The 22,157-nt window shown below is 52.2% G+C and overlaps 2 protein-coding genes across 12 annotated transcripts in view; both read left to right on the plus strand.

Moving 5' to 3' along the window:
- The window catches only part of ALKBH3 (alkB homolog 3, alpha-ketoglutarate dependent dioxygenase), a 38,179-nt gene extending 32,605 nt beyond the window's left edge, over positions 1-5,574 (plus strand). For 7 of the 8 annotated variants that reach the window (XM_047692995.1, XM_047692991.1, XM_047692993.1 and 4 more), the window contains 2 exons: positions 4,341-4,439; positions 5,200-5,574. In XM_047692995.1, coding sequence (XP_047548951.1) covers positions 4,341-4,439; positions 5,200-5,292 — 192 coding nt within the window. In that variant the 3' untranslated portion in view covers positions 5,293-5,574. Of the gene's footprint in view, positions 1-4,143; positions 4,183-4,340; positions 4,440-5,199 lie in introns of those variants that run through there. The other variant, XM_047693000.1, reaches the window with a different exon arrangement.
- The window catches only part of LOC125079411 (very-long-chain 3-oxoacyl-CoA reductase), a 339,719-nt gene that overhangs the window by 216,455 nt on the left and 101,107 nt on the right, over positions 1-22,157 (plus strand). The window lies entirely within an intron of this gene.

Here is a 22,157-nt window from a genome sequence, read left to right on the forward strand (position 1 = left end):
TATATCCTTAGAAAAATACTCAGAAATGTTTTGCCTGAGATCTACTTGTAGTAGCCTTTGTTTGTTTGTTTCTTTCTTTCTCTTCCTTTCTTTTCTTCTTCTTCTTCTTTTTTTTTTTTGGCAGTACTGGTGTATTAAAATCTCACTGTCCAACAGTGAGTACCTCGTTGCTATATTCTTTTTTTTTTTTTAAAGATTTTATTTATTCATTTGACAGAGATCACAAGTAGGCAGAGAAGCAGGTACAGAGAGGAGGAAGGAGGCAGCGAGAGAGGAGGAAGCAGGCTCCCCGCTGAGCAGAGAGCCCCATGTGGGGCTCGATCCCAGGACCCTGAGATCATGACCTGAGCCGAAGACAGAGGCTTAACCCACTGAGCCACCCAGGTGCCCCTCGTTGCTATATTCTTAACATTAGCACAGTGACTGACATATACAGTGGTCAAAAATATTTGCGAGTGTAAAGAAGGAAAGATATGTACATATAAAGGAATATTATATAACTCCATTTCTGAAATACCATACATTTGAGGCGTAAAAACATGCCCACAATATAATGTTCAATATGTAAAGTACATGATTGTATATATAGAATGTTTCCTCTACATGCATTGCATGAATTCTGGATGATAGGATTATATTTTCTCGATGCTCTTCCTCATTCAGCATATACGTACTGATGTGTGTAATAGGCGCTGAGCATGTTTTGAAACGGTAAGACAACACTCTCTTCACAGAGTTTATCAGAGAGGAGGAAGGCAGGCAGCAAACCAGTAATTTCCATGTGTCATTTACTTTAGTGAACTCGTGTCACTTTTATTCTGTAGAGAGAAAAACTCTGCTGCTACTGATTTTCAAGCATCAATTGTTGGTTGTAATTCCTAAGGCACGTTTTTGGAACAGGAAAGGAGCAATTACATAAAGAACCTACGCAGAGCTTGTGAAACATGAAGTTACTTTTCCAGTGAAAAGAAACATGTTTAGGTTTCCTGTCTGTTGAGTGGTTAGTAATGACAGAATGACAGATACACCCAGACTTTTCCCCGAAATACCATTTTCCTAACGGAAACCAAATAGGCTGACGTTGGAGTATAGAATTCTGGAAGGCCCAGGGCTCCTTGGGAATCATAATTGTGTGTTCAAATGAACTGGCTGTGCTTGGGGAGGAGGGGAGAGTGTTGGTCAGCATTAATATAAAAGTATATATTCTTTTTTTTTTTTAAATTTATTTATTTGAGAGACAGAGAGAGAGCATGAGAGGGGAAGTCAGAGGGAGAAGCAGACTCCCCATGGAGCTGGGAGCCCGATGTGGGACTCGATCCGAGGACTCCAGGATCATGACCTGAGCCGAAGGCAGTTGCTTAACCAACTGAGCCACCCAGGCGCCCCAAAAAGTATATATTCTTTGCATTTTTTTTCATCTGCTTGTGAAATTTTGTGTGGAATACCAAATCATCAACAACAAAACCCACCCTACAGACTGACTGGGATCCTAAAAAGCCTCTTTTTTTTTTTTTTTAAAGTAAGCTCTATGCCCAGCGTGGGGCTTGAACTCATAGCTCTGAGATGAAGAGTCACATGCTCTACTGACTGAGCCAGGCAGGCACTCCTGAAAAGCCTCTTTTAACTGGGATCATGGATGGAAAATTTTATCCCAAGCAATGCTTTTTTTAGGGGTATGTTCTGTTTTGTTTTGAAGAAAGACCTGAGTAAATCAGAAGGGTCACAGAGCCCTGTTTTGATAACTTAACCATGCTTAATGGCTGTGAATGCACTCCTCTAAACAGTCTGACCCTTGCTTCCAGCGTGGCTTATCCATTTATCAATTTGAGCTTTTATGCACAGCCACGTGAGCTCTGTCGGCCTTTTATCTGCTTCCTGAGTGGAAAAAGTCTCCCTGTGTCTTGGTTAAGTTGAAGGGTAGTTCTGGGCTCTGTTGGCACTCTGGCCTCAAGACAAGAAGGACGCATTTGTGAGCTTTGTGTTGTCTCAGTAGAATCCCTTGCCCTCTTTTCTGTCTCCTTCTGCAGATTAGAATGTGCTCTCTGAGCCCAGGGTGTTGGAAGGGACAGATAGCAGGCAGCAGAGTGATGACATCACCTCGTGCAGTGGGTGCCCTGGGCATCTGCGACTCTTTCAGGGACTGATCAGGAGTGGCTCTCTCCCAAGTGAAGGGTCTCCCTCTTTTGCTTTTAGGTACAACTGAACGTTATACTGGATGTAGTATGTGTAAAAGTATGTGTAAAACCCGAGGCTTTCTCTCAGGTTGGAAAATGCAGATCTTAGGAACGTAAAGTGGGGCATGGCGCTGTGGAACATCATTTTCCATCGGGGCTGGTATTTCCCCTTTGCATGTGGAACTCTCTCTCATTTGCCGGCTCAGTTCCCGCTTCATGTTTCCAGGCAGAACTACAGTGCTTACCCCTTCTCTTCCACTGGCCTTGGCTACCCCTCATTCCCAGGAATGCTTTTACTGTTCAAAGAGATCTTCGTCGCAGGCTTGGCTTCACGTCTGGGTAGCGCCTTTCCTCTCTACTTTGTTTTGCATCCCTGCCCTCGTGTCTGTGCCTGAGCTACGGATGAAGGTCCCACTGCGCTCCCAGAGTCTGCAGTGTGCAGAGGGCAAGAGAACATCTGCTCCTCCCTTTGTTAAACCTTGATCTGGTAGCTGACTTTACAGCTTAAATCAGGGAACCTCGAGCCCTCTAAGTCTCATGGACGATGCACTCCCGTCTGTCTCTTTTCTCCAGTAGGACGTGCATCTCCTCTGGTTGGAATCCTTTCTCTCAGAGAGCCTCCTCTTGCTTTTCTGGATGCAGTGGGGCCACCCAAGGACAGAGTCACCTTCCCACCACTCTCTGGGTGGCTGAGGGGTCAGAGGTTAACGCTGCAGTGCTTACTTGCTGCTGGAAAAGAAAAGGTGGCAGGCACAAATGAAATCAGTCACCGAAACCAAAAGTTGTTTCAAACATTGCTTTTATCTTCTGCCTGTTAAAGTTATGACTGTGCTCCACGAGGTCCCTGCCAAGGGTTGGGACCTGGAACTTAAACTGTTTATGCAAGTTCATTATGGTTCTGATTTTGTTTTTCCTGAGGGAAATCATTGTAAATAATTATGTTCTCAGAAGCACCCCTACAATAATAAACATAAACACAGTATTGCAGGGAAATCAATCCTGCAGTAACCCAGATGCAGTCCCTTGCATCAGAAGTGAAGTAGACAGATGGGTGGATCTACCCAGAATGGAAGTGGAAAGATCAGGAAGCTCGGGCCTCAACTCTTGACAAGCTCTTTGAACTCACCCCTTTGTCAGCCGTGAAGGAGGAACGACCCTCACCTACTGGCTGTTTTGCAGGCCGGGCCTGAAGCTTCATTAGAGCACTGGACATGAATGAACTTGGAGCTCTCTGGAAGAGAGGGGCGATGTAAATACAAGGCATTTCTGTGTGAAGTGGTCAGGAGTTGTGGTCTGTGCTCCAAGGCTTCAATGGCCAGTCTCAGTTTGCAGCATTGTTCTGGGCAAGCCAGAACTTCCTTAAGAAAATCTTGCTGTTGACTGTTCTGCAAAGAAAAAAGAGTGTAGACACCAGAAGAGCTATAGGAAGAGTTGTAACCAGTTTTAACATAGGCACCGATTAGTGAATTAGCAGAAATTGTAAAAAGGCAATGAGAACTCACTACACCGTGTCTTGTTTAAATTTTTTTTTTTTTAAAGATTTTTTATTTATTTATTTGACAGAGAGAGATCACAAGCAGGCAGAGAGGCAGGCAGAGAGAGAGGAGGAAGCAGGCTCCCCGCTGAGCAGAAAGCCCGATGCGGGGCTCGATCCCAGGACTCTGAGATCATGACCTGAGCCGAAGGCAGCGGCTTAACCCACTGAGCCACCCAGGCGCCCCCACCGTGTCTTGTTTAAAAGCCCATTTTTTCCACACAGACCATGGCAAAACACAGAGCCCAGCATAAAGCAGTGTAAAGAGTTCTTGTATAAATAACTTAATTCCTTCACAGGCCGGAATGGGCTCTTCTGCATTTTAGATGCAGATGACAGTATCTGGCACTTCACGCTGTACTTAGTGTGCGCCAGTCTCCAGGTGACCCGACACAGACTGCATCAGTGGAGGCTCACAGCAGCCCTGTGTGGCAGGTCCCGTCGTCATCCCCAAACTAAGGTATAGAGTGGTGACACAGCTTGCTCAAGGCCAGATGGCTGCCGCGGACGGAGCCAGCAGATGAGCCCCGACTGTGTTGCTGAGGAGAGGTTTGCACTTCTAGACCATTGCCAGGTTCCATTGCATCTTGATCACACAAGCAAAAAACAGTGCAATGAATGCTGTTTTCTAGGAAGAGAACGGAGACTACACGTATGTGGAAAGAGTGAAGATACCCTTGGATCATGGGACCTTGTTAATCATGGAAGGATCGACACAAGCTGACTGGCAGGTGAGAACATGCACGGAATTTGGACTCATGTGGAGGCCGTGCCCTGACGGCTTCTGTTTATTTATTTCTCTAGTAAATGTGAAAAGCAAGTTGCTTTTATCATGAGCGAGCGGTGGTTCAGTGACACCATTTTCCAGGAGTTTTGATTCTGACAGTCAAAATGGACCTCTGCAGCAGTGGCATCCAGTAGAACTTCCGGTGACAGCGGAAACATTCTACATCTTCTGAGGCGCCATGTTGTAGCCACTAGACACGCACAGCTATTATTGGTCTTCTGAAATGCGGCTAGTGTGTCGAAGGACTGAATTTTTAATTTAATTTAAGTTCATTACAATAGCTTCGGGTAGCCAGTGGGTGGCTACCGGGCGGCACAGCTTCTCACCTTAGGCCAGGCTCTCTTAAAACCGGGTCTTCTTTAAGGTGTGCAAGTTCATGGAAGAACACGTAGCTTGGGAGCAGAATCTCATGTCTTTCTTTGGTCTCAGTCATTTATGTGTTGCCTTGCGAGATTTGGGAACATGGCAGGAAGCTGTGAGGAAGAGCAGCAATTAGAAAAGATAAAAACAATACCTCAGTGTGAGGGCGCTGGCTTATTGGAGTGATGGGGGTGGGGAAGGATTTGTTTCAGAGAAGAAAACCTTTCTCCACAAGACTTCAGAGAGCTTACTGATGCTCGTGGGGGGTTGAGGGGGGATGAAGTCAAAATATGTCCATGTCCTCATAAATGTGTTTATGTCAGAATTATTATATTTCCATTTAGCATCGAGTGCCCAAAGAGTACCACTCTAGAGAACCGAGAATAAACCTGACCTTTCGGACAGTTTATCCAGACCCTGGAGGGGCGCACTGGTGATGTGAGAGCTTTGAGAGAGAAGCTGTGCCAAGACTGAGCAAATCTTCCACCGTGAAGAAACTTCCAGAGGCTGGTCCAGCTGATCTCGCAGGGAGGCTCTTCAGAAGACAAGGGTGGGATTTGCTTCCCAGCTTTGGAGTCCTATTGAATGACAGCCAGCGGGTCATATTCATACTATGTTTACTGTGGGAACAGTACCCCTAATCACATCTTAAAATCACAGAGCTTCTTTAGGCAAATTAAAAACTGCTGTGGCTGTGCTCACGGTGGGTTTGTCCTTGAGCAGTTTCTCTCCTTCCCCCCCGCCCTGCTTCATTTGAGGCACTGTGAATGGGCTTTGCCTCTGGGGTAAAGGCGCACGTGTTTGTTCCTTGTGACTTCGTGAAGTGGGATATAAACATGTGTCAGTGACCCTGGAGGCCTCCGCAGGCAGGCAGTTGCCGAAACCCAAACAGAGGGGGCCTCACAGAGCCTCGTGGAAGTCTGCCTTGACTGCTCAACATCTTGGCTTCAGTGCTTTCGTAATGGAAAGCTGCATATTCTAGGAGCACTTTATTTAACCGAGTCTCCTTCCTGGGACAGACCCAGACAGGTTACAGGCATCCGAACGAAGAGTGGAGGCCGCGTCTTGTAACCCAGCCGTCTTCAGGCAGCAGTCTAGATACTTGTAATACGAGAGGAAACTGTCCCCTCCGAGACAGAAGTAATTGAGTGATGTCATGAGAAATTTAGGCTGAAGAGCAGCAAATGTCCTGCTTAGTGACAGCTGTCCCACATAGATGAGTTTCCCCTAGAGACTGACTTGAGTCATTTAAACCCAAGCCAGTGAGAAGCAGGAGCAGCCCTCTGGGGTCAGACTCGGTTACCTAATAGTTGTCTTTACCTTAAGTTCCGGGAGCCCTGTGACGAAAGCTTTCTTCTGACTCAGTGCTCTCTTAGACACGAGCTCCAGAGAGTCAACAGTCCATGATGTCACCAAGGTTCCCAAAACAGAACAGAGTGGCTGCCCTTTCTTGCCTCATAAAAATCATGTGTCTTCTTGACCTCTTGACTTAGGAGTACTGGGCTGGATTGATTCCAAACCGAGATAGGGAAAACTCGAGAGAAAGAAAATGGAATCAAATGGATGAAAACAGGACAAGAGAGTTAGAGTTTCCGTAGCTGCCTGCTGGGAAAACCTACAGAGCCTTCTTGCTTTCGATCTTGTTTCCATTCCGTTCTGGAAGACAGATTGGCTTTGGCGATGGTGGTAAAGTGCCGAAAACTGGCCAGGCTCTTCCCCGAAGTCAGATGTAACACCAGGCCTGGCGGGCCCTGCTTTCTGACAAACTCTCTGGCTTTTCGCATTGGGTTCCCCCTCCCCCCGCCACTTTTTTTTTAATGTTTGACATGTGGATGGCTCCCTTCTGTAAGAAATATTAAATGCTTTATAAAATCTGAGCGTCACACCAAGCCTTTCAGTGAGGGCGATGCAAATCACCATAAAAGCCAAATAAAACCTCTGATTCCTAGCTGTTTTCCTATTAAACAAAACCTGGCCAGGGTGGTAACAGCCGGCTTCAGTTGTGAGTTTGATGCATGACATTGGGAAATTCTTCCGCTCCCATAGACGAAAGAACTGGCAGATGGTTCCCAGTGTCACGGCATCCCTCCTGATGTAGGGTCACGGCCTCCCCTTGTGTCAGCTGCACGTTTGATCTCTTCACTCATCGCTGCCATGGCTGTCGGGGAAATGAGTTCCTACTTGACGGCCGACAGCCTGAGCCACCGGCCGGGCTTCTTCAGCTGAGAGCAGCGGTCTTGGCTTTTGTTCCTTGCTGCCCAATGCTAGATCTACCCCTTATACACACACACCTTTTTTTTTTTTTTAACCACAAAGATAATGTCCCTTTTGAAATGACAAGTAGGTACTTGCCATAGAGTTAAAGTACAGGATTTAGGACTGCACGGGGATTTTCAGAACCTGGCAAAGGATGCCCAGGGACTGCACTGACCTGTTGCTGTGTTTTACTGGCCTTAGATCCTCCCTAGGAATTAGGGGCTGAGCTGCTTTGCCAACATTACTTGTAAAGCAGAGGAAGCAAATATAACAATGTAGCATGAAGAAAAACAGATTAAGTTTTTGCTTTTTTTTGAGCTTTAATAACCTACCAGGAAGTGTCCTGGAAGCTTTGTCCATGTAATCCCTTATCCTCCCCAAAGCCTGGCCGGAAAGAGGCGCTCTTCCATTGTAGAGACCAGGCAGTTGAGGCCCCCAAAAGAAGGGCTAAATGATTTAATAGGACTTCCAGGCAGCAGAACCAGAACTCAAACCACAGGTGAATCCTTAAACTGCGTGCTTTTTCCTCTGCCTTGAGGAATTTAGGCAGAATTGTTGAGGGGGCATCCCTGCCCGGCTCACCCCTGGACCCCATTGGCGGAGCGGACCACCCGGCCGCCTTGTTTGTCCTCTGGCTTTTCTTTGTCCTCAGGCATCTGCATCTCCTCTCTTCCTGATCAACGTTAGCAGCTCCTAGTCAGAAACCAGGCTGCCAACTGGACACCTAGTCGGCCACTTAACTAAGGAAGCTTATTTTGGGGGGAGAGAATCCAGTTTCTGGCAAGTTAGACAAATTCTCATCCAACCTTCCTGTGACCCAGAACAATGTTTCTGATCTTATCCCAGCAAACTCTGCTTGCGTGATCCCTTCCTCTCGATGTTCCTCTGTGAGTCTCTCTGGGGGCTCTGGGTGACACCCAAAGTCAGCATCAAGCTTCTTCGTGACACTTAACGACAGCACTGTTGCAGTCAGCACACAGCCCAAAGAACACAGGTCGGCTTGTACCCTAAAGAGGTCTTCACGACAGGCGGCTTGCCTCAGGACCGTGCATACCCGGTATCCGATTGTATCCTCCATGCTGAAATCCCGATTCACGTTGTTGACTAAACCACTAGCTCTGGTGGCATGGACAGTTCATGTTAAGTTTGGAGTTACACGAGCTCATAAACCTGACACCGCCTGTGGCACTGCATCTCTGCGGCCTCCGTGGCTGATCATGACCTCGCCCTAGTGCCTGGTAGGTCTTCCTGGACCTGGACCGCAAGTGGCCCTGTCTCCTGAATCGTGTCATGGCAGCGCCACTAGGGGGAAGCGGGTCCTGTGCTGAGCAGAACGCTCCCGTCGGAGGACTGTAGAGAAATCCTCGACATGTGACGGGTCCCTGCCCTGCTGGGAATACTTCTTCCTTGGATTCTAGCAGCTTTTACTTGGCTGCAGAATATCCAAGACCCACTTTGCCTTTTCTGGTCATAAACACTTGTAAAGTGTTGAATCTGAAGCCTTGATTGCTTTACTTTTCTGAACGATGCTTTTGAAAAAGCTGAATATTTCCATAGCGATGCATTCTGTTTGCTTAAATCTTTACTTAACGTGGTTCCACCCACTCGCTCTCCTCAGAAGGACCTAGTCTACAACTGTCCCCTTCCCACCGCCCCATTTTCTCCTTGGAAGGAACCGTCGTGGGAGAGCCCGGTCAGTTTTGTGCTGCTGGAATCCAGTCTCAGATAGGGCGATTCCTGAGTCTGAGGGTCATCAGGGAATGACGTTGATGTTTGTTTATTAGAGCGGAACACAGACTAACTGTGCCTTTTCCCGCTGGCTTAGTACAGCTGTGCTGATTTACAAGTGCCTTTCCCAGCCTGTGAACAGAGCCCCCTCTTGGGCGGGGCTATCTTTTAGGGTTAAAGCTGGCGGAGGGGCCTGGTGTCAGAGAGCAGTACAGGACAGGGTAAGTGAGGCAGGATACTTGCAGCCAGCATTACAGAAAAGATTGCTTCTCAGGTGAGCCAGTGCCATGCTGACCAAGGTATGTGTGGCAATGTTGTCATTACAGTTACGTCTGTGCTGTCACACACGCACCCCCCCACACACTCCCTGAACACCAGGGACAGTCCCTTTTCTCAGGGGCCCTCCAGAAGTGTGGGCATGTTCAGGCAAGATCCTGGCCTCTGACCTCACTAGCTTTTAACTCTGGACACAAATTGTAGGTTTCTGGATGGGAAGGAAAGAGGAAAGCCAGAAGGGAGTTTCCAGCGTATACTGTGTTGGGTCTGGGGTGTCTGGGTGGCTCCATTGGTTAAACATCCAACTCTTGGTTTCCGCTCAGGTCATGATCTCACGTGTCATGAGATCAATCCCCGCATGGGGCTTGGCACTCAGTGCAGAGTCGGCTTGGGTGTCTCTCCCTCTCCCTCTGCCCCTACCCCCACTCTCGCACTTGGGTATGCACGTGAGCATTCTCTCTCTCTGAACAAAACAAAAACAACTGTGTTGGACCTGTAACATCCTTAATCTGATTTCTAACTAAAAGTGACCCTAATGAGGTCGTTTTCTCATTTTTTAATCAGCTGGAGGAGCATGTACCTAGAGGACAATCAGATCCTAAGATCTGGTGTCCTGGGGTGGGCTGGAAGAGGCCCGTGGGGCTGCTTGTCAGCAGGCCTTCTGTGTTGTCTTTGGGCTTTCCCCAGCCCTGGCCCCAGGCATAGGGGACAGCTGCAGTCTTGGTCCCTTCACCAGAAACAGCATAGAGACACCAATAGGAGCCTGGGAGCCTAGGAGCTTTTCCCCGGGACAGGAACCAAAAAGAAGTGGGCTCTGGAGGGGCCGCACGATCAGGTTACAGTGAGCTGCCTCCTGCAGGAGGGCCTGCCGAGCAGCACACGTGATAATCCGGATGCCCCTGAAAAGGCCGTCAGAACACATGCACCCTCCTGGCTTGATGTGGCTGAAACGTTTCCGGCCGCTGCAAGGGGCTGCCTCCCCCGTCCAAGAGGCTGGGGCAGGAAGCCTCCCGCCAGGCCCTTTTCCAGGTGCTGTGATGGTCGAGTCTGTCCCTATGCCACTGGTTCCCACCCTGCCTTTCCGGGTCTGTACTTGGAGAATAGGCATGAGTGAGGCTCTCCAGGAACGGAATCCACGCCTCCCAAAACAATGCTGGTTTAAGGGCTCTATCCTCCCTGCCGAAAGAATGTGGGATGGGTGGATAAGGATGCCACAGGCCTGGGGCTGCTTCCCAGGCTCTGGCCCAAGTGTGTTCAGGCTGCAGGACCACCCAGGCAGGTCTCAGGAGAAGTGTCTTCCTCTGCCCTTGTTGGTTAGAGAAAAGTTTTCTGGAATGTTTCCCCTGAAAATGTCTAAGGGATTAGCTACTCATTTCTTCCCAGCACCCTCTCGCATAGTAGCTTTTTGTCTCCATTCACCTGCAGTGAAGGGGAAGGGAAGACAGCTAGTCCAGAGGTAGGAAATCCAGGGAGAGTCTTACTGTCTGGCTTCCCTCTCACTGTCCCTCTCTCCCCCAGTCTGCCCCCGCAGCAGCCTCCTGCCTCGTGCTGGGAGGAGGTGGGCCCGAAAGGAGCGCAGTGCACTCTCGCACGTGCCTTGCCCTTTATCTCCCCAAGTACCGTGAGGGTGAAGGTTAGGAACTGCTCTCCCCATTGGACAGATGAGGAAGCCGAGGTCCGGAGGTGCTTACGTGGGGGCACCTGGCCTGTAAGGCAGAACCAGCAGGAAGACCAGTATCGAGTGCCCAGGCCATTGTTCTTTCCACCGCTCAGATGCTGTGACCTCCTTTGAGATTTCTGGCCAAAGGCAGCACTTGGGGACAAGTGGGAACACAGACACAGACAGCCCAGAAAGTCACACTGCCTGCGGGGCCGCCCTGCAAGGAGAGGTCTTGGCTGTCTGCGCCTCACGGGTCAGGGGGCTCCATGCGTGGCCAGAGTCCCTGCTGCAGCTGGAGGTGGCCGCCTCCCGCCGAGAATAGTGCAGGCCAAGCCCCGCAGCAGCCGAGGAGGACAGGGAGCTGGACAGTTTTGGGCAAGACGGGCCTGAGTCAGCCTTGTGAGGGGGCGAGCCCCCCTCTTCCAGTGCCGCAGGCGCAGGGGGAATTAGGGAGCAGCCGTGACACCCCACGCCTGCTCCAGCCTCCATGTCTGCCACGGCCTTGTGGGAGAAGCCTCCACTTGAGGCCGGCAGACTGGGGCTCGAGTCCCACTCTGCCCTTTCCAGTTGAGGCCCTTTGGGCCACACAGCCCCCGAGCCTGTTTCCTCAGCCGCGCAGTGGACACAGAAGCAGCCACCTCTCCGAGCTCTCTCGGCCGAGATCACAAACGGAGCACTCCTGATGGTAGCGCGCTTGCTAACGTCTGTCATAGGCGGGCGTCCCACGTACCCTACTGACCCCCCCCCCAGAGCCGCCCCCTGGCTGAGTGATCCCTCCGCAGCTGACGATGGCCCCGTACCCCCGCCTTGAGTCTTGGCAAGCTCCCTGGGGTGCCCACACCTCTCTTGCCAGCGGGGCTGCGAGGGGAGGCCTAGAAGCTTGCAGGGCGGCTGGGGGGTGGGGGGTGGGGCGGTGGCACGGATAGGGACAAAACAAAATTGTCCCTGAGCGAGGCTGATCACATTAAGATCTGGCTGCACTTAAGCGTCTCCTGGGAAGTTGTTCAGACCAAGCTGACGAGAGCCCCCAGATGCCAAAGTGGCCTCGCACCAAGGCTCCGCTCCCTCTCAGCAACCCCGCCATATGCTCCCCAGGTGACTGGTCTCTTAGTGCCCCGTCCCTGGCCTCATTCCACTGCCCCTTCCCCCTCGGGGCAGTGTTCAAGCCTCCCCAGCCCTGGGGACAGGCCACCAACCAGGCGCAGGCGCACCCCCGCCGGTCACATTGTTTTCCCGTCCTTGCTGGCAGTTTCTAGATTCTGTACAGAACGCCTTGGCCTGGAAGATGAAACCAGACTGCCGGGCTGGAATTCTGTTTGAGACCGGGGCTTTTATGCCCGCAGATTGCGTATCAGATGTGGCGGGAACGCGTAAAAGGAGGACGCGGCCCCTTCTATTGCAGGGAGGAGGAAGCCAGCAGGGACTTATTCGCTCTCAAAATTAGTTTTTATTCCGGACTACAAAAGGAGTGTTTTTTGGCAAGAAATTAAAAAGAAAGGTAAAAAGGAAAATCCCTGGTAACTTCACAACCAGAAGCAACAGTACTTCACATTTTGCAGTATATTTCTTCTACATATTTGTATCCTTAAAAGTGGGGGGGGGGGCAGCTTTATACTGAACTCATTATTTTGTAGCCTTTTCCCATTTATCAAGAACCTGCGTGGACGGCATTAACCACTGTCCCGTAACATGGCTCTGAACGGCTGCGTAGTATTGTGTGTAGTTGTGGCGTTGGGTAACCGGTCCCATTGTGCTGGGTGTTTAGATCTTTGCTGTTGTCATTGTCGGGGTGGTGTTTGCTATTATTAGTAACTGTTGTGTTGGTTTGGGAACACAGGAGAAGGGATGGTGGGAGGCAGGGTGCTGTCATAGCAAGGAGCCCAGGATTTGGCCTCATTCAGACTTCAGTTCGAATAAAAAGAACAGGTAACGTTTCCATAGAGCCTGGATCTGGTGCCAGGCACTGTGTTAAGTGCTTTATGTATATTAACTCATGATTTATTAGCCCTCATAGCAGCCCGGGGACTGGAAGCTATTTTTATCCCCATGTTACTCTTCAAGAAACAGAAGCACCATCCTGTCACTTACGTGGCCGTCCTTGTGGCTAAACCTTCATGCACATCTATTATTTTTTTCTTAGAATACATTCCTAAAAGTGGGGTCCTCCCCTGGATTTGGAAGGCTGTGCCTATTTCTAAGGCCTTGAATTGATCATGTAAATGGCTTTCCAAAAAGGTGGCACCAACTTCTTCTCCTCCCAGTGTTGTCTGAGCATATCTGAAAACTCGTGCTGTGCTTTAAGAACCAGTAACAAACCAGGCCCTGCACTCAGCATTCTCCAGAGCTTCTCTCGGGGAAGGAGAAGCAAGTAAGCACTCGGGACGTCCTGGGGAGCAGTAGCACTGAGGTCAGATGTTGTGTCGTTTGTTGAGAAAACAAGACAAACACTTGAAACACCTCCATGACAAGGTGACTGTGAAGCAAGGGGCCCTGATAGTGAGGGCTACAGGGCTGGGAGAAGCAGGAGATACAATTTGGGGTGGTGGTCAGGAGAGGCTGCCTGGTGGAGGAGGCCCTGGGAGAACGGGGAGGACTGGGAAATGATGGTGGGGGTCCTGGGTGGCTTGTGTTGAGGCGGGGCTGGGGTGGGGGGCGGTGAGCTGGAGGATGGACAGTGAGGGAGGGAGAGGGGCCCAGATCGGGCCTGGGAGCCACGGGGGGCTGGGAACAGTTTTCAGGAGGGGTGAGGGGAGGGGCTGCAGGTGGGAGGACCCACGGGGCAGGAGCCCAAGCAGAGAGATGGGGATCCCCAGGATAGCCGAGGAGAAAAGATGTTGGTTTTTTTGGTGCTAATAACACCCTTTTCTTGCCAGAAATGCTGAAGCATGAGTAAAACAGACCCAGGACTCAGCTACAAGATCAAAACACCAGTGTTCTTACCGATAACCCTGGATGGGAGACCTTGGCTTATAGCCATGATCACAGTCAGACTTCTCGCTACTCCTTCACAGAGTCTAGGGGCACCCTGGGGCACATGGGGTACCCTGTTCGGGAACCAGCACAGCAAGCCCTGTCCCTACCAGCTGCCAACCTCCCTGAGTCGGCGAGGAGACAGATTCCCCTAACCCAGTTCCTCCTCCCAAGCCTGCCTCTCAGGGAAGTCTGTGCTGCCCTCCTGGAGAAAGAAAGGGGTGCAGGAGAAGGGTGGGTGCAGCCTTTCTGGTGTTCTGCCCTCCTGAGAGTGGGGCAGTCGTTTCCTCATTGCAGAGTAAAGTGAGACATACTCGCTCCCATCCCCTTGGTGTCGTCTTCCCGCCCAGCCCAGGATGCTTTGGGGGAAGGTGTGCCAGGAATCAGCCCGGCAGGGTAGTGCCCAGGTATACACGTTGGGGCCGTTGCTCTGCTGATGGCTGCCTGGTCTTTGGCAAGTTCCCTCCCCTGAGTGTTTCCACCTATAAAACAGGGCTGCTGTAAGAATTGAGTGCGATGTGTGTATCTAGGGCAGCTGTGATAGTGTATAGATGTGAAGGGAAGTCCTGGGCCCTGGAAACAGGGTGGGGTGAGGCTCACTCAGGGCCTCAGGCAGATCTCACGGCCTGTGGAGCTGGAGTCACTTTGTAGAGGGGTCTAGGACAAGGCCTCAGGGGAGAGAGGGCCCAGCATGGCCAGGAGGGACCTGGCAAGTGGCTGCATAGAGGCATTCGTGGCGGCAGGGGGAGTGTGAAAGGACCCTGGTTCTGGGATGTTCCCATAGAGAGGGAGTCGGGGGAGGAAAGGAGGCAGGGAAAGAGCCCGAGTAGGACCAGTCTAGAAAAGGAAGGGCCTGAGGACATTCTGTCACAACACCTCCATGCGAAGCCCCGAATTCTTCCTGCTTCTAGCCTGGGAACAACATAGGGTAAGAGTGACCAAGGCTGAGAGTGTCGAAGGTTGAAAGATGAGCAAGGAGTCAGGCCTCTGAAAGCAGCCTGTGGCACTGGGGAAGTAGTGTCCAAGCATCAGGAGACGATACTTGTCCTGTGTCTGGACTGTGGGCCGAGCCTTGTCCTGCCCTTGGCCCCAGATCTCCATCTGCAGAATACAGGGGTTGAACCAACTTAGTGTTTTTTGGAGCTTTTTGGACCAGAACCCATGGTTAAAAAAAAAAAAAGTTTACACACACACACACACACACACCCTGTTTAAAACTAAAGCTTTATTACATGTGTTTACTCTCCTGTTTTCTGTACTGTTGTGCATCATTAAAAAATGCTGGCCACAGCCTCCTATCCATTGGTATGGCCCACTAGTGAGTCACGCCTCTTGGTCTGAAAACACTGCCCCAGCTCATCTGGAAGATTCCTTTCTCTTCTGGCAGCTCGCAGTTCTGTTCCATTTACTCTGGCCTCATGGCCTCTATCAGCCAAGCCTTTGTGGTTTTCTTCTCAGTATCTGCAAACAGTGGTTTCCAGTCTCAGGTGTGGAGACTCTTGGCCCGAAGGTGCTGGAGTGCGCTGCTCTGAGTTTACTCCTGCCCGTGCTCACGGTGAGAGGCCCCGGCACATCCATCTGGCCGCACACTACCCACTCTGTCTTGCATCCCTGGGCATCGTGAGTTCGGAGGGGCGCCCAGGCCTTCTCCTGCATCTCCACATGAAACGAGTGGGCTTGGATGTCATCCATACTCCCCTCCCTACCCCGCCCAACTCTACTGCTTGGCCCACAGGACACCAGTCTTCTTTCTGGTAGAGCTGTTGGGCAGTGGGGCCTGGCTCCCAGTTAGAGTTCCAGATTCTTCCCCGGACCCAGCCCTCTTCATCTAGTCCTTCCTCCCACTGAACCCCTCCCTGGTTAGGTTCAAGAGCCACTGTCATGGGGATGACTGATGGATGGGAAGAGCTTTGGCAACCAGTGGACCTGGGAGCAAATCTCAGCTCTATCTCTGCTGGGCTGTGTGGCCTTGGGAAAGTTCCCAAACATCTCTGAGCCTGTTGCCTTAACTAAAGCTTGGAGATATCTCAGAGGCTAAGCTTAATGGTGCAGTGATAGGTTCAGGATGCTTTTTTTGTGACCAGCATGAAGAAAGACCGAGGAGATGCCTTCCATGACCGGTGACAGGCAGGGCAATGTCAGAGAGAGGCTGCCTGACGTTGGGTACCCCGGGAGTGACTGCCCCCTGCCATGTCCACAACATGCAAAGAGACTGGGGCACAGCAAGCATTTCATGTACACTAGGCAGCCTGAGGCCGTGTCTGAGGAGGAAGATGGGGCCTGAGGAGGACAGACCCTCTGGGCCCCCAAAGTGGGCCAGTAGCTATTCACGAGACTGACAATGTACCCTGTCTAAAGGCCAGGCTCAGAACACATTACGTGAAAGGGCATCTTTTTGACACTGGTTTCTTGGAGTCTGTTTAAAAATTCACCCTCCTACAGGGCTAGTTTGGCCTCAGTATGTTTTTTTTTTTTTTAAAGATTTTATTTATTTATTTGACAGAGAGAGATCACAAGTAGACGGAGAGGCAGGCAGAGAGAGAGAGGGAAGCAGGCTTCCTGCCGAGCAGAGAGCCCGATGCGGGACTCGATCCCAGGACCCCGAGATCATGACCTGAGCCGAAGGCAGTGGCTTAACCCACTGAGCCACCCAGGCGCCCAGGCCTTAGTATGTTTTAATAAATCAGCTAGTTTGGTCCGGGAGAAGGATGGGGCAGTCATGAGGCTTCCATAATCACAGAGTAGTGAGAAGAACTTTCTAGCAAACACCAGAACCAGGGTATCCAAGCAGGCAGTCTTGAGCTGCTGTTTGCTTATTCTCGTGCTGTTGCCTCTTACTAAGGCTGCGGGAAAGTCATCCCTGCAGGCTGTCTCCAGAGCCCACGGCACTTTCCTGTTGGTGCCCACCCCCTCCAGCCATGCTGGTGAATAATTGAAAGGGAGATGTAAGCCGAGCTGGAGACGGGCGTGAGGCTGCCTCTGTCCTCTGAGACTGCAGTTCCAGGGTAGCTGTTGTCCGGAGCTTGGAAAGTAGTTCCTCGGAGGGCTCCCGGGCACGCTGGCTCTCCACAGCTGCAGAAACAGGGGCTCCCACAGCCCAGGGCCACATGGCTCCCATAGCAGAAGCTGGGAGGCCCCGAGCAAGATGTCCTTATGCAGCTGAGGCACGGCAGCGCCCCAGCAAACTGCTCATCTCCTTGCCTCTGGGTCCCCGGCTGGCTCCAGCTGCCCTCTGCGCTGTTTTGGCCATAACCCGAAGACCGTCCTTCCAAGACTGGCACTTTAACCCGGGAACAGAAATTTAAGTCCTCGAGGCTTGCTTTAAGGGGACACCTGGGGCTGGCTGATGGCTCGGTAAAGGCAGTGACAACTTCTGGCTTTATGCTCATCAGCCGGGGGAATGTCTGTGGGCCTCAGTTTCCCTGTCCATATGTGAAGTGGGTAGTGCCAGATGGACCCATTCCAGAGAACCTGTCTTCCGTGAGGACAATGAGGCTGGGTTAAGGTCGAGGGCTGGGTTCCATCCCAACTCTGCCTCCGCACTGCTACTTGGTGTGGGAACTTGTTCTGTTTCCTACCCCTTTCTGGGCCTCTATGACCTCATCTCAGAAGATGGCAGAGATATCCCCGCTTTGGCCAGAGAGGGGAGAGAACCCACTCTGCAAAACTCACGGGCCTCAGATGATGTGGGGTTTCATCCTGATCCATATAGTGATTGTCACACCAGTGGTCCCAAGAGGGACACTCAGACCTGCAAGAAAGCATGTAAGAAAACCAGAAGCCCAGTCTCTGGACAGCCCAAGCCATGCCAGGAAGCAGGCCCCTGGCAGGGAAATGCGCTGCCATCAGCCGCGTCAGCAGAGATAGGCCTGTAGGCTGGGCATGATTCTTAGGAGACTTCCTGGGGCTCTGGCTCTGTCTGAGTCCCTGAAAATCTCCCTGCCCCCACTCCAGCCTGGTACTCCCTGGGGCTCATCCTGAGAGTGGAGGGTGGCAGGGTGACTCCCCCAGTGGGACCAGCTCTGCCCTGCCACCCCTGGCAGCCTGCCAGCTAGTAGCTGCTGTCCCACCGCACTGTCTCCAGTGAGACGCTGGTGAGATAGTGAGCTCACTGCTGCATGAATGGGGCCACTGGGGTGCGGGTGCTGAATTCACGCTGAAGGTCTGACTTGGGGAGATCGTGGGGGTCTCCCTGGCTCCTCTCCCTGCCTCTCTTTGTCTCTCCCTCTTTGTGTCTCTCGGGCTCTCTTCCTCTTCCTCTCTCTCTCTCTCTCTCTCTCTCTCTCTCGTGCACACCGACACCCCTTCTTGGAACTTGCTGGGGATTGTCATGGCAACCCTCCAGCAAAATTATCAAAACACTTTTATGCTCACACTCGTACCAGACGAAGTGCTAATTCCGAGTGAGGCAGAAGCAGTTGGTAAAATGCTGGAGTCCCAGGCTTGGTACGGACGGCTCGCTGGCGGGGGCAGAGTGGCCCCAGCAGGAGGTGAGGGTGGGGTCCAGAGGCAAGAAAGGCCCTGCCACAGAGGGTGTGTTTGTGGCGGACCCCTCCCCACCCCTTATGCCACATTCACATTTGCATTCCACCTACACACACCCAGAAGCATGCACACACGTGTGCGTACACACATACACACAGTGGCTAGACCAAATACACCCATAGTGCAGACCGACCCAAACGGCAACATCTGGAATGACCATCACCTCATTCAGCCCTTGGAGGCATGAGATTGACTCTGGGGAGACTTCTGGGTGAGCGTAGGGGGGAAGCCAGCTGACTAAGGCTTCTAGCCGACCTGTGAAGGTCCTTATGCCAGGATGGCAAAGCAGTCACCGGAAGGGGCCTGACCCTCCTGCCTCCCCCACCCCTACACCGCCCCCCTCAAGGAAGCAGAGGAGCATCTGGGCAGAACTGCCCCAATCTAGTTCTTTCTGCTTTACTGTGTGTCCTCCCCAGCTCACTGCCTCTCTGCCTCCCAGGACAGACTTGGCCTCCCTGCCCCCATCGGACCGGGGCTAGGGTACTACAGGCTCCCTTGGAAACAAAGCCCTGTTAATAGCCGAAGAACTGGTGATAGCTTTTTTTAATCCTAGGCTCTGCCCAAAAGCCAAAGTGTGGGTGGGGACAGTGGAGGAGGTGGTGGCACGAGCCCCTCCCCAGGCTGCTACCATCTTCCTGCCCCATCTGCTCCCCCAGCTACCTCCTCCGTGGAAGCGAGCCTTCCCCCGCAGCCTTAACCTGGGCTCTTTGCCACTCTCGGGCTCAAGAGGAAGCATCTCCTGCTTGTGAACGGGTCACCTCATCCCTGATCCTCCTGAGGATTTGAAAATGTTAGAGCTCGGTGGGCCCCAGTTCGTGAGTCTGGCTTCCTCACGTCACAGATAGGGAAATTGAGCCTCAGAGGTGGGAAGCAACGGGTTCAAGGCCACAGAGTACACGGGTGATGGAGCAGATACGGCATCACGCGTGCCTGACTCGGCCGGTGCAGTTCCCGTCCCGTCGGAGGTGCAGGGATGGTGCGGGCGAGGAGCAGGGCTTTCTGGGCCAGGCACACCTACCTGGCGCCTGGCGCTGCACGTAGCACTGAGAGTGACCCGGTGAGCTACAAAGCACACGAGGCTGTCGGCAGAATGGAGGTGATGGCTAGGCTCCCCCTCAAAGGACGCCGTGAGGATGATTTTAGGGGAGGTTCAAGCAAAGCACCATTGGCAGAATGCCAGGCACGTAGTGCATCTTCAACAGATGACATTTCTGTGTCGCTCCTCTGTAATCCTAGGGCTACAGGCCTACTAAGAAAAGGAACCATCCTTCATCCCCTTTAATGGCTCTCCTCTGCCCCACTGGGCCCGGGGAGGCAACTTAGCCTGTCCTGGCAAAGCCCACATGGACCCAGCAAACTCAGCAATGCCTGGAGGGCAACGGAGCCCAGGTCCTGACCCCCGGGCAGACCCCTCCAGAGGCCCCAGATTTGCCCACCCCTCCTCGACACATGCAGCTCTCACTGGCTCGCACCCCATGCCTCCCCCCCCTCCCGCATCTTTGGAGGAAGGTAGACATGGGGCTGGGGGTGCTGTCCAAGGAGGCTAATATCCCGTGCTGCCCCCCAGGACCACCTTTGGGCACTGGTAGTAACACCAGACGATGAAGACATTACTTAGTTGCTCTGAGAGCTTGACCTTGCTGGGTCTGGCTTCCTCCTTTACCTTGTGAGTCAGGCAGAGGATAAGTCACCCAAACCCTAAACAGTGCCCCGCTCCCAGCAGGAGCTTCTTGGTCCCTGTCCATCTCCTCAACCATGCTGGGGGGCGGGGAAGGTTTGAGCATGAGATAATGAACACGAAAAAGAACTGGATTCTCATGTTTCTGCCACGCCAGCCACTCGTCCAGGTGCTTTCCGTACACTCGTCGTGGACGCCCAGCATTACTTCTGCGCTGAGGGGCAAAAGGGAGTCTCAGAGAGTAGGACCTACTCAAGGTCACAGAATGAGCTCAGGGCAGAGCGGGGTTGGACTCTAGCTTCGTGTTCTCCTGACCCGACAGTGGCCCCTGGCTGACTCCTGTGGATCTGGAGCGCACAGCATGTTTAAAAAGGTCACCTAGGGCTGGGGTTGGTCCTGGAGGCAGCCTGAGAGGTAGAGCTGTGGATGGGGGTTGGGGAGGTCAGTAGTGGAACAGAGGAAGCTAGGTCACGTGGGAGTTCAGATGCCATCCTTGAGGCAAAGACCATCTCTTAACCTCCCTTCTCCTCTTCCCAGAATCCCCCTGTGAGCAAGGCCAGACTTGCCGAGGAGCAGAAGTGAAGGGGGCCGAGCTGGTTGCTAACCTGGGCACATTGCTTTGAAGCAAGGACCTCTTTTCCTACTTTCACCTCCCTGGGGCTGAGGATGGGGAATCTTCTATCAAGGAAAGCCGAGAGGAGTGACCTAGGGTACCCCAGTCCCTGGCCTGGGGACTTGGGGTACAGAGGAGCTATGCATGTTGGGAAGGAAGCCCCGGTGGAGATGGTGTTGCCAGGAGCTATGGGAGCACAGGTCACGGGGAGATGAGGAGAGGGTGGCAGTCCACTTGCAAGGAACCCGGAGCTCCTGCTGTGGCCAGCGCTGGCTGGGGTACTGGGGAGGCGGAGGCTGGCAGGCCGGTGGGGAAGGTAGACAACACCGTCGAGGGGAACAAACATGTGAGAAGGCTGTTTAGTTAGTGGTATAGAGTGACTGAGGGACCACTTGGAAGGGCGGCCAGGAAAGGCCACTCTGATAGGGCAGCATTTGTGCCGAGACCTCAGTGGTGCAGAGAGATTAGTGGCTTGCCCCAGGGCCCACACGAAGTTCAGGTAGAGCTGGGCTAGGACCTGTCTCTCTTTTTTTTTTTTTTTTTTTTTTTTTTTTTTTTTTTAAGATTTTATTTATTTATTTGACAGAGAGAAATCACAAGTAAGCAGAGAGGCAGGCAGAGAGAGAGGAGGAAGCAGGCTCCCCGCTGAGCAGAAAGCCCGATGTGGGGCTCGAACCCAGGACCTGGGATCATGACCCGAGCCGAAGGCAGCGGCTTAACCCACTGAGCCACCCAGGTGCCCCTAGGACCTGTCTCTTGACAACCATTCTAATCATCCTCCTTGTAGAAACATCCTTCTCTTGCATTCTGACATGTTCTTCTGGTTTCCGTCTTAACCCTGTTGGACATTGCTTCTCTGAGGACTGGCTCATCTGAGCCCCACCCCCTGGTGTTGGCTGCTCTCACCCCTTCTTTCTCTGGAAGGTGGCCTTTCAGCCACTATCCCTTCTGCACCCCGAGGACTCCCAAACTGCTACTCCATCCTTCACCTCTCCCCGAGTTCTTCCAGTGTCCTGCTTGACCTTGGATGTCTGTGGCTCTCTTGGTGACGACAATGAGTTGATATAATAGACACCTGAAATTAGAGTAGTTTAAAAATATTCAGTTGACTGTTTTCTCATGTAAGAGCTCCAAGGGAAGTGTTTCAAGTTGGTGGATAGCTCTGCCCCACAGGGTCATGTAGGGATCCAGACGAACAGGAAGGATCCAGGGTCTGTCTGGTAATCACTCTTCCAGTCGGTATGGGGAAAAATATGGAAGCTTAGGGTGGGACTTTCCTCTCATGCAAGTGGGACAGAATTTGAACCGTTGACTTCTGCTGACATTGCACAGATGACTCTTTTGACACACGGCCCAACCTTAGCTGCAAGGGAAGCTGGGAAAGGTGACCCAGCTGATGGACAGCTGGCAGTCTCTGCCACAGCCCCCCTTCTGGAACCATGAGGACTTCCCTGCCCTGGTGGTGGAGGAAGTTCTTGTCCTGGGTCTCCCTGGCCCTTGACTTTGCCCTTGGCAAATTCCTTCTTGTTTATTGCTCTCCACGACCGCCCTATGGGGTATTGAAGGTCTGTCTTCT

This window comes from Lutra lutra, chromosome 10, assembly GCF_902655055.1.
Source record: "Lutra lutra chromosome 10, mLutLut1.2, whole genome shotgun sequence".
Taxonomy (NCBI): Eukaryota; Metazoa; Chordata; class Mammalia; order Carnivora; family Mustelidae; genus Lutra; species Lutra lutra.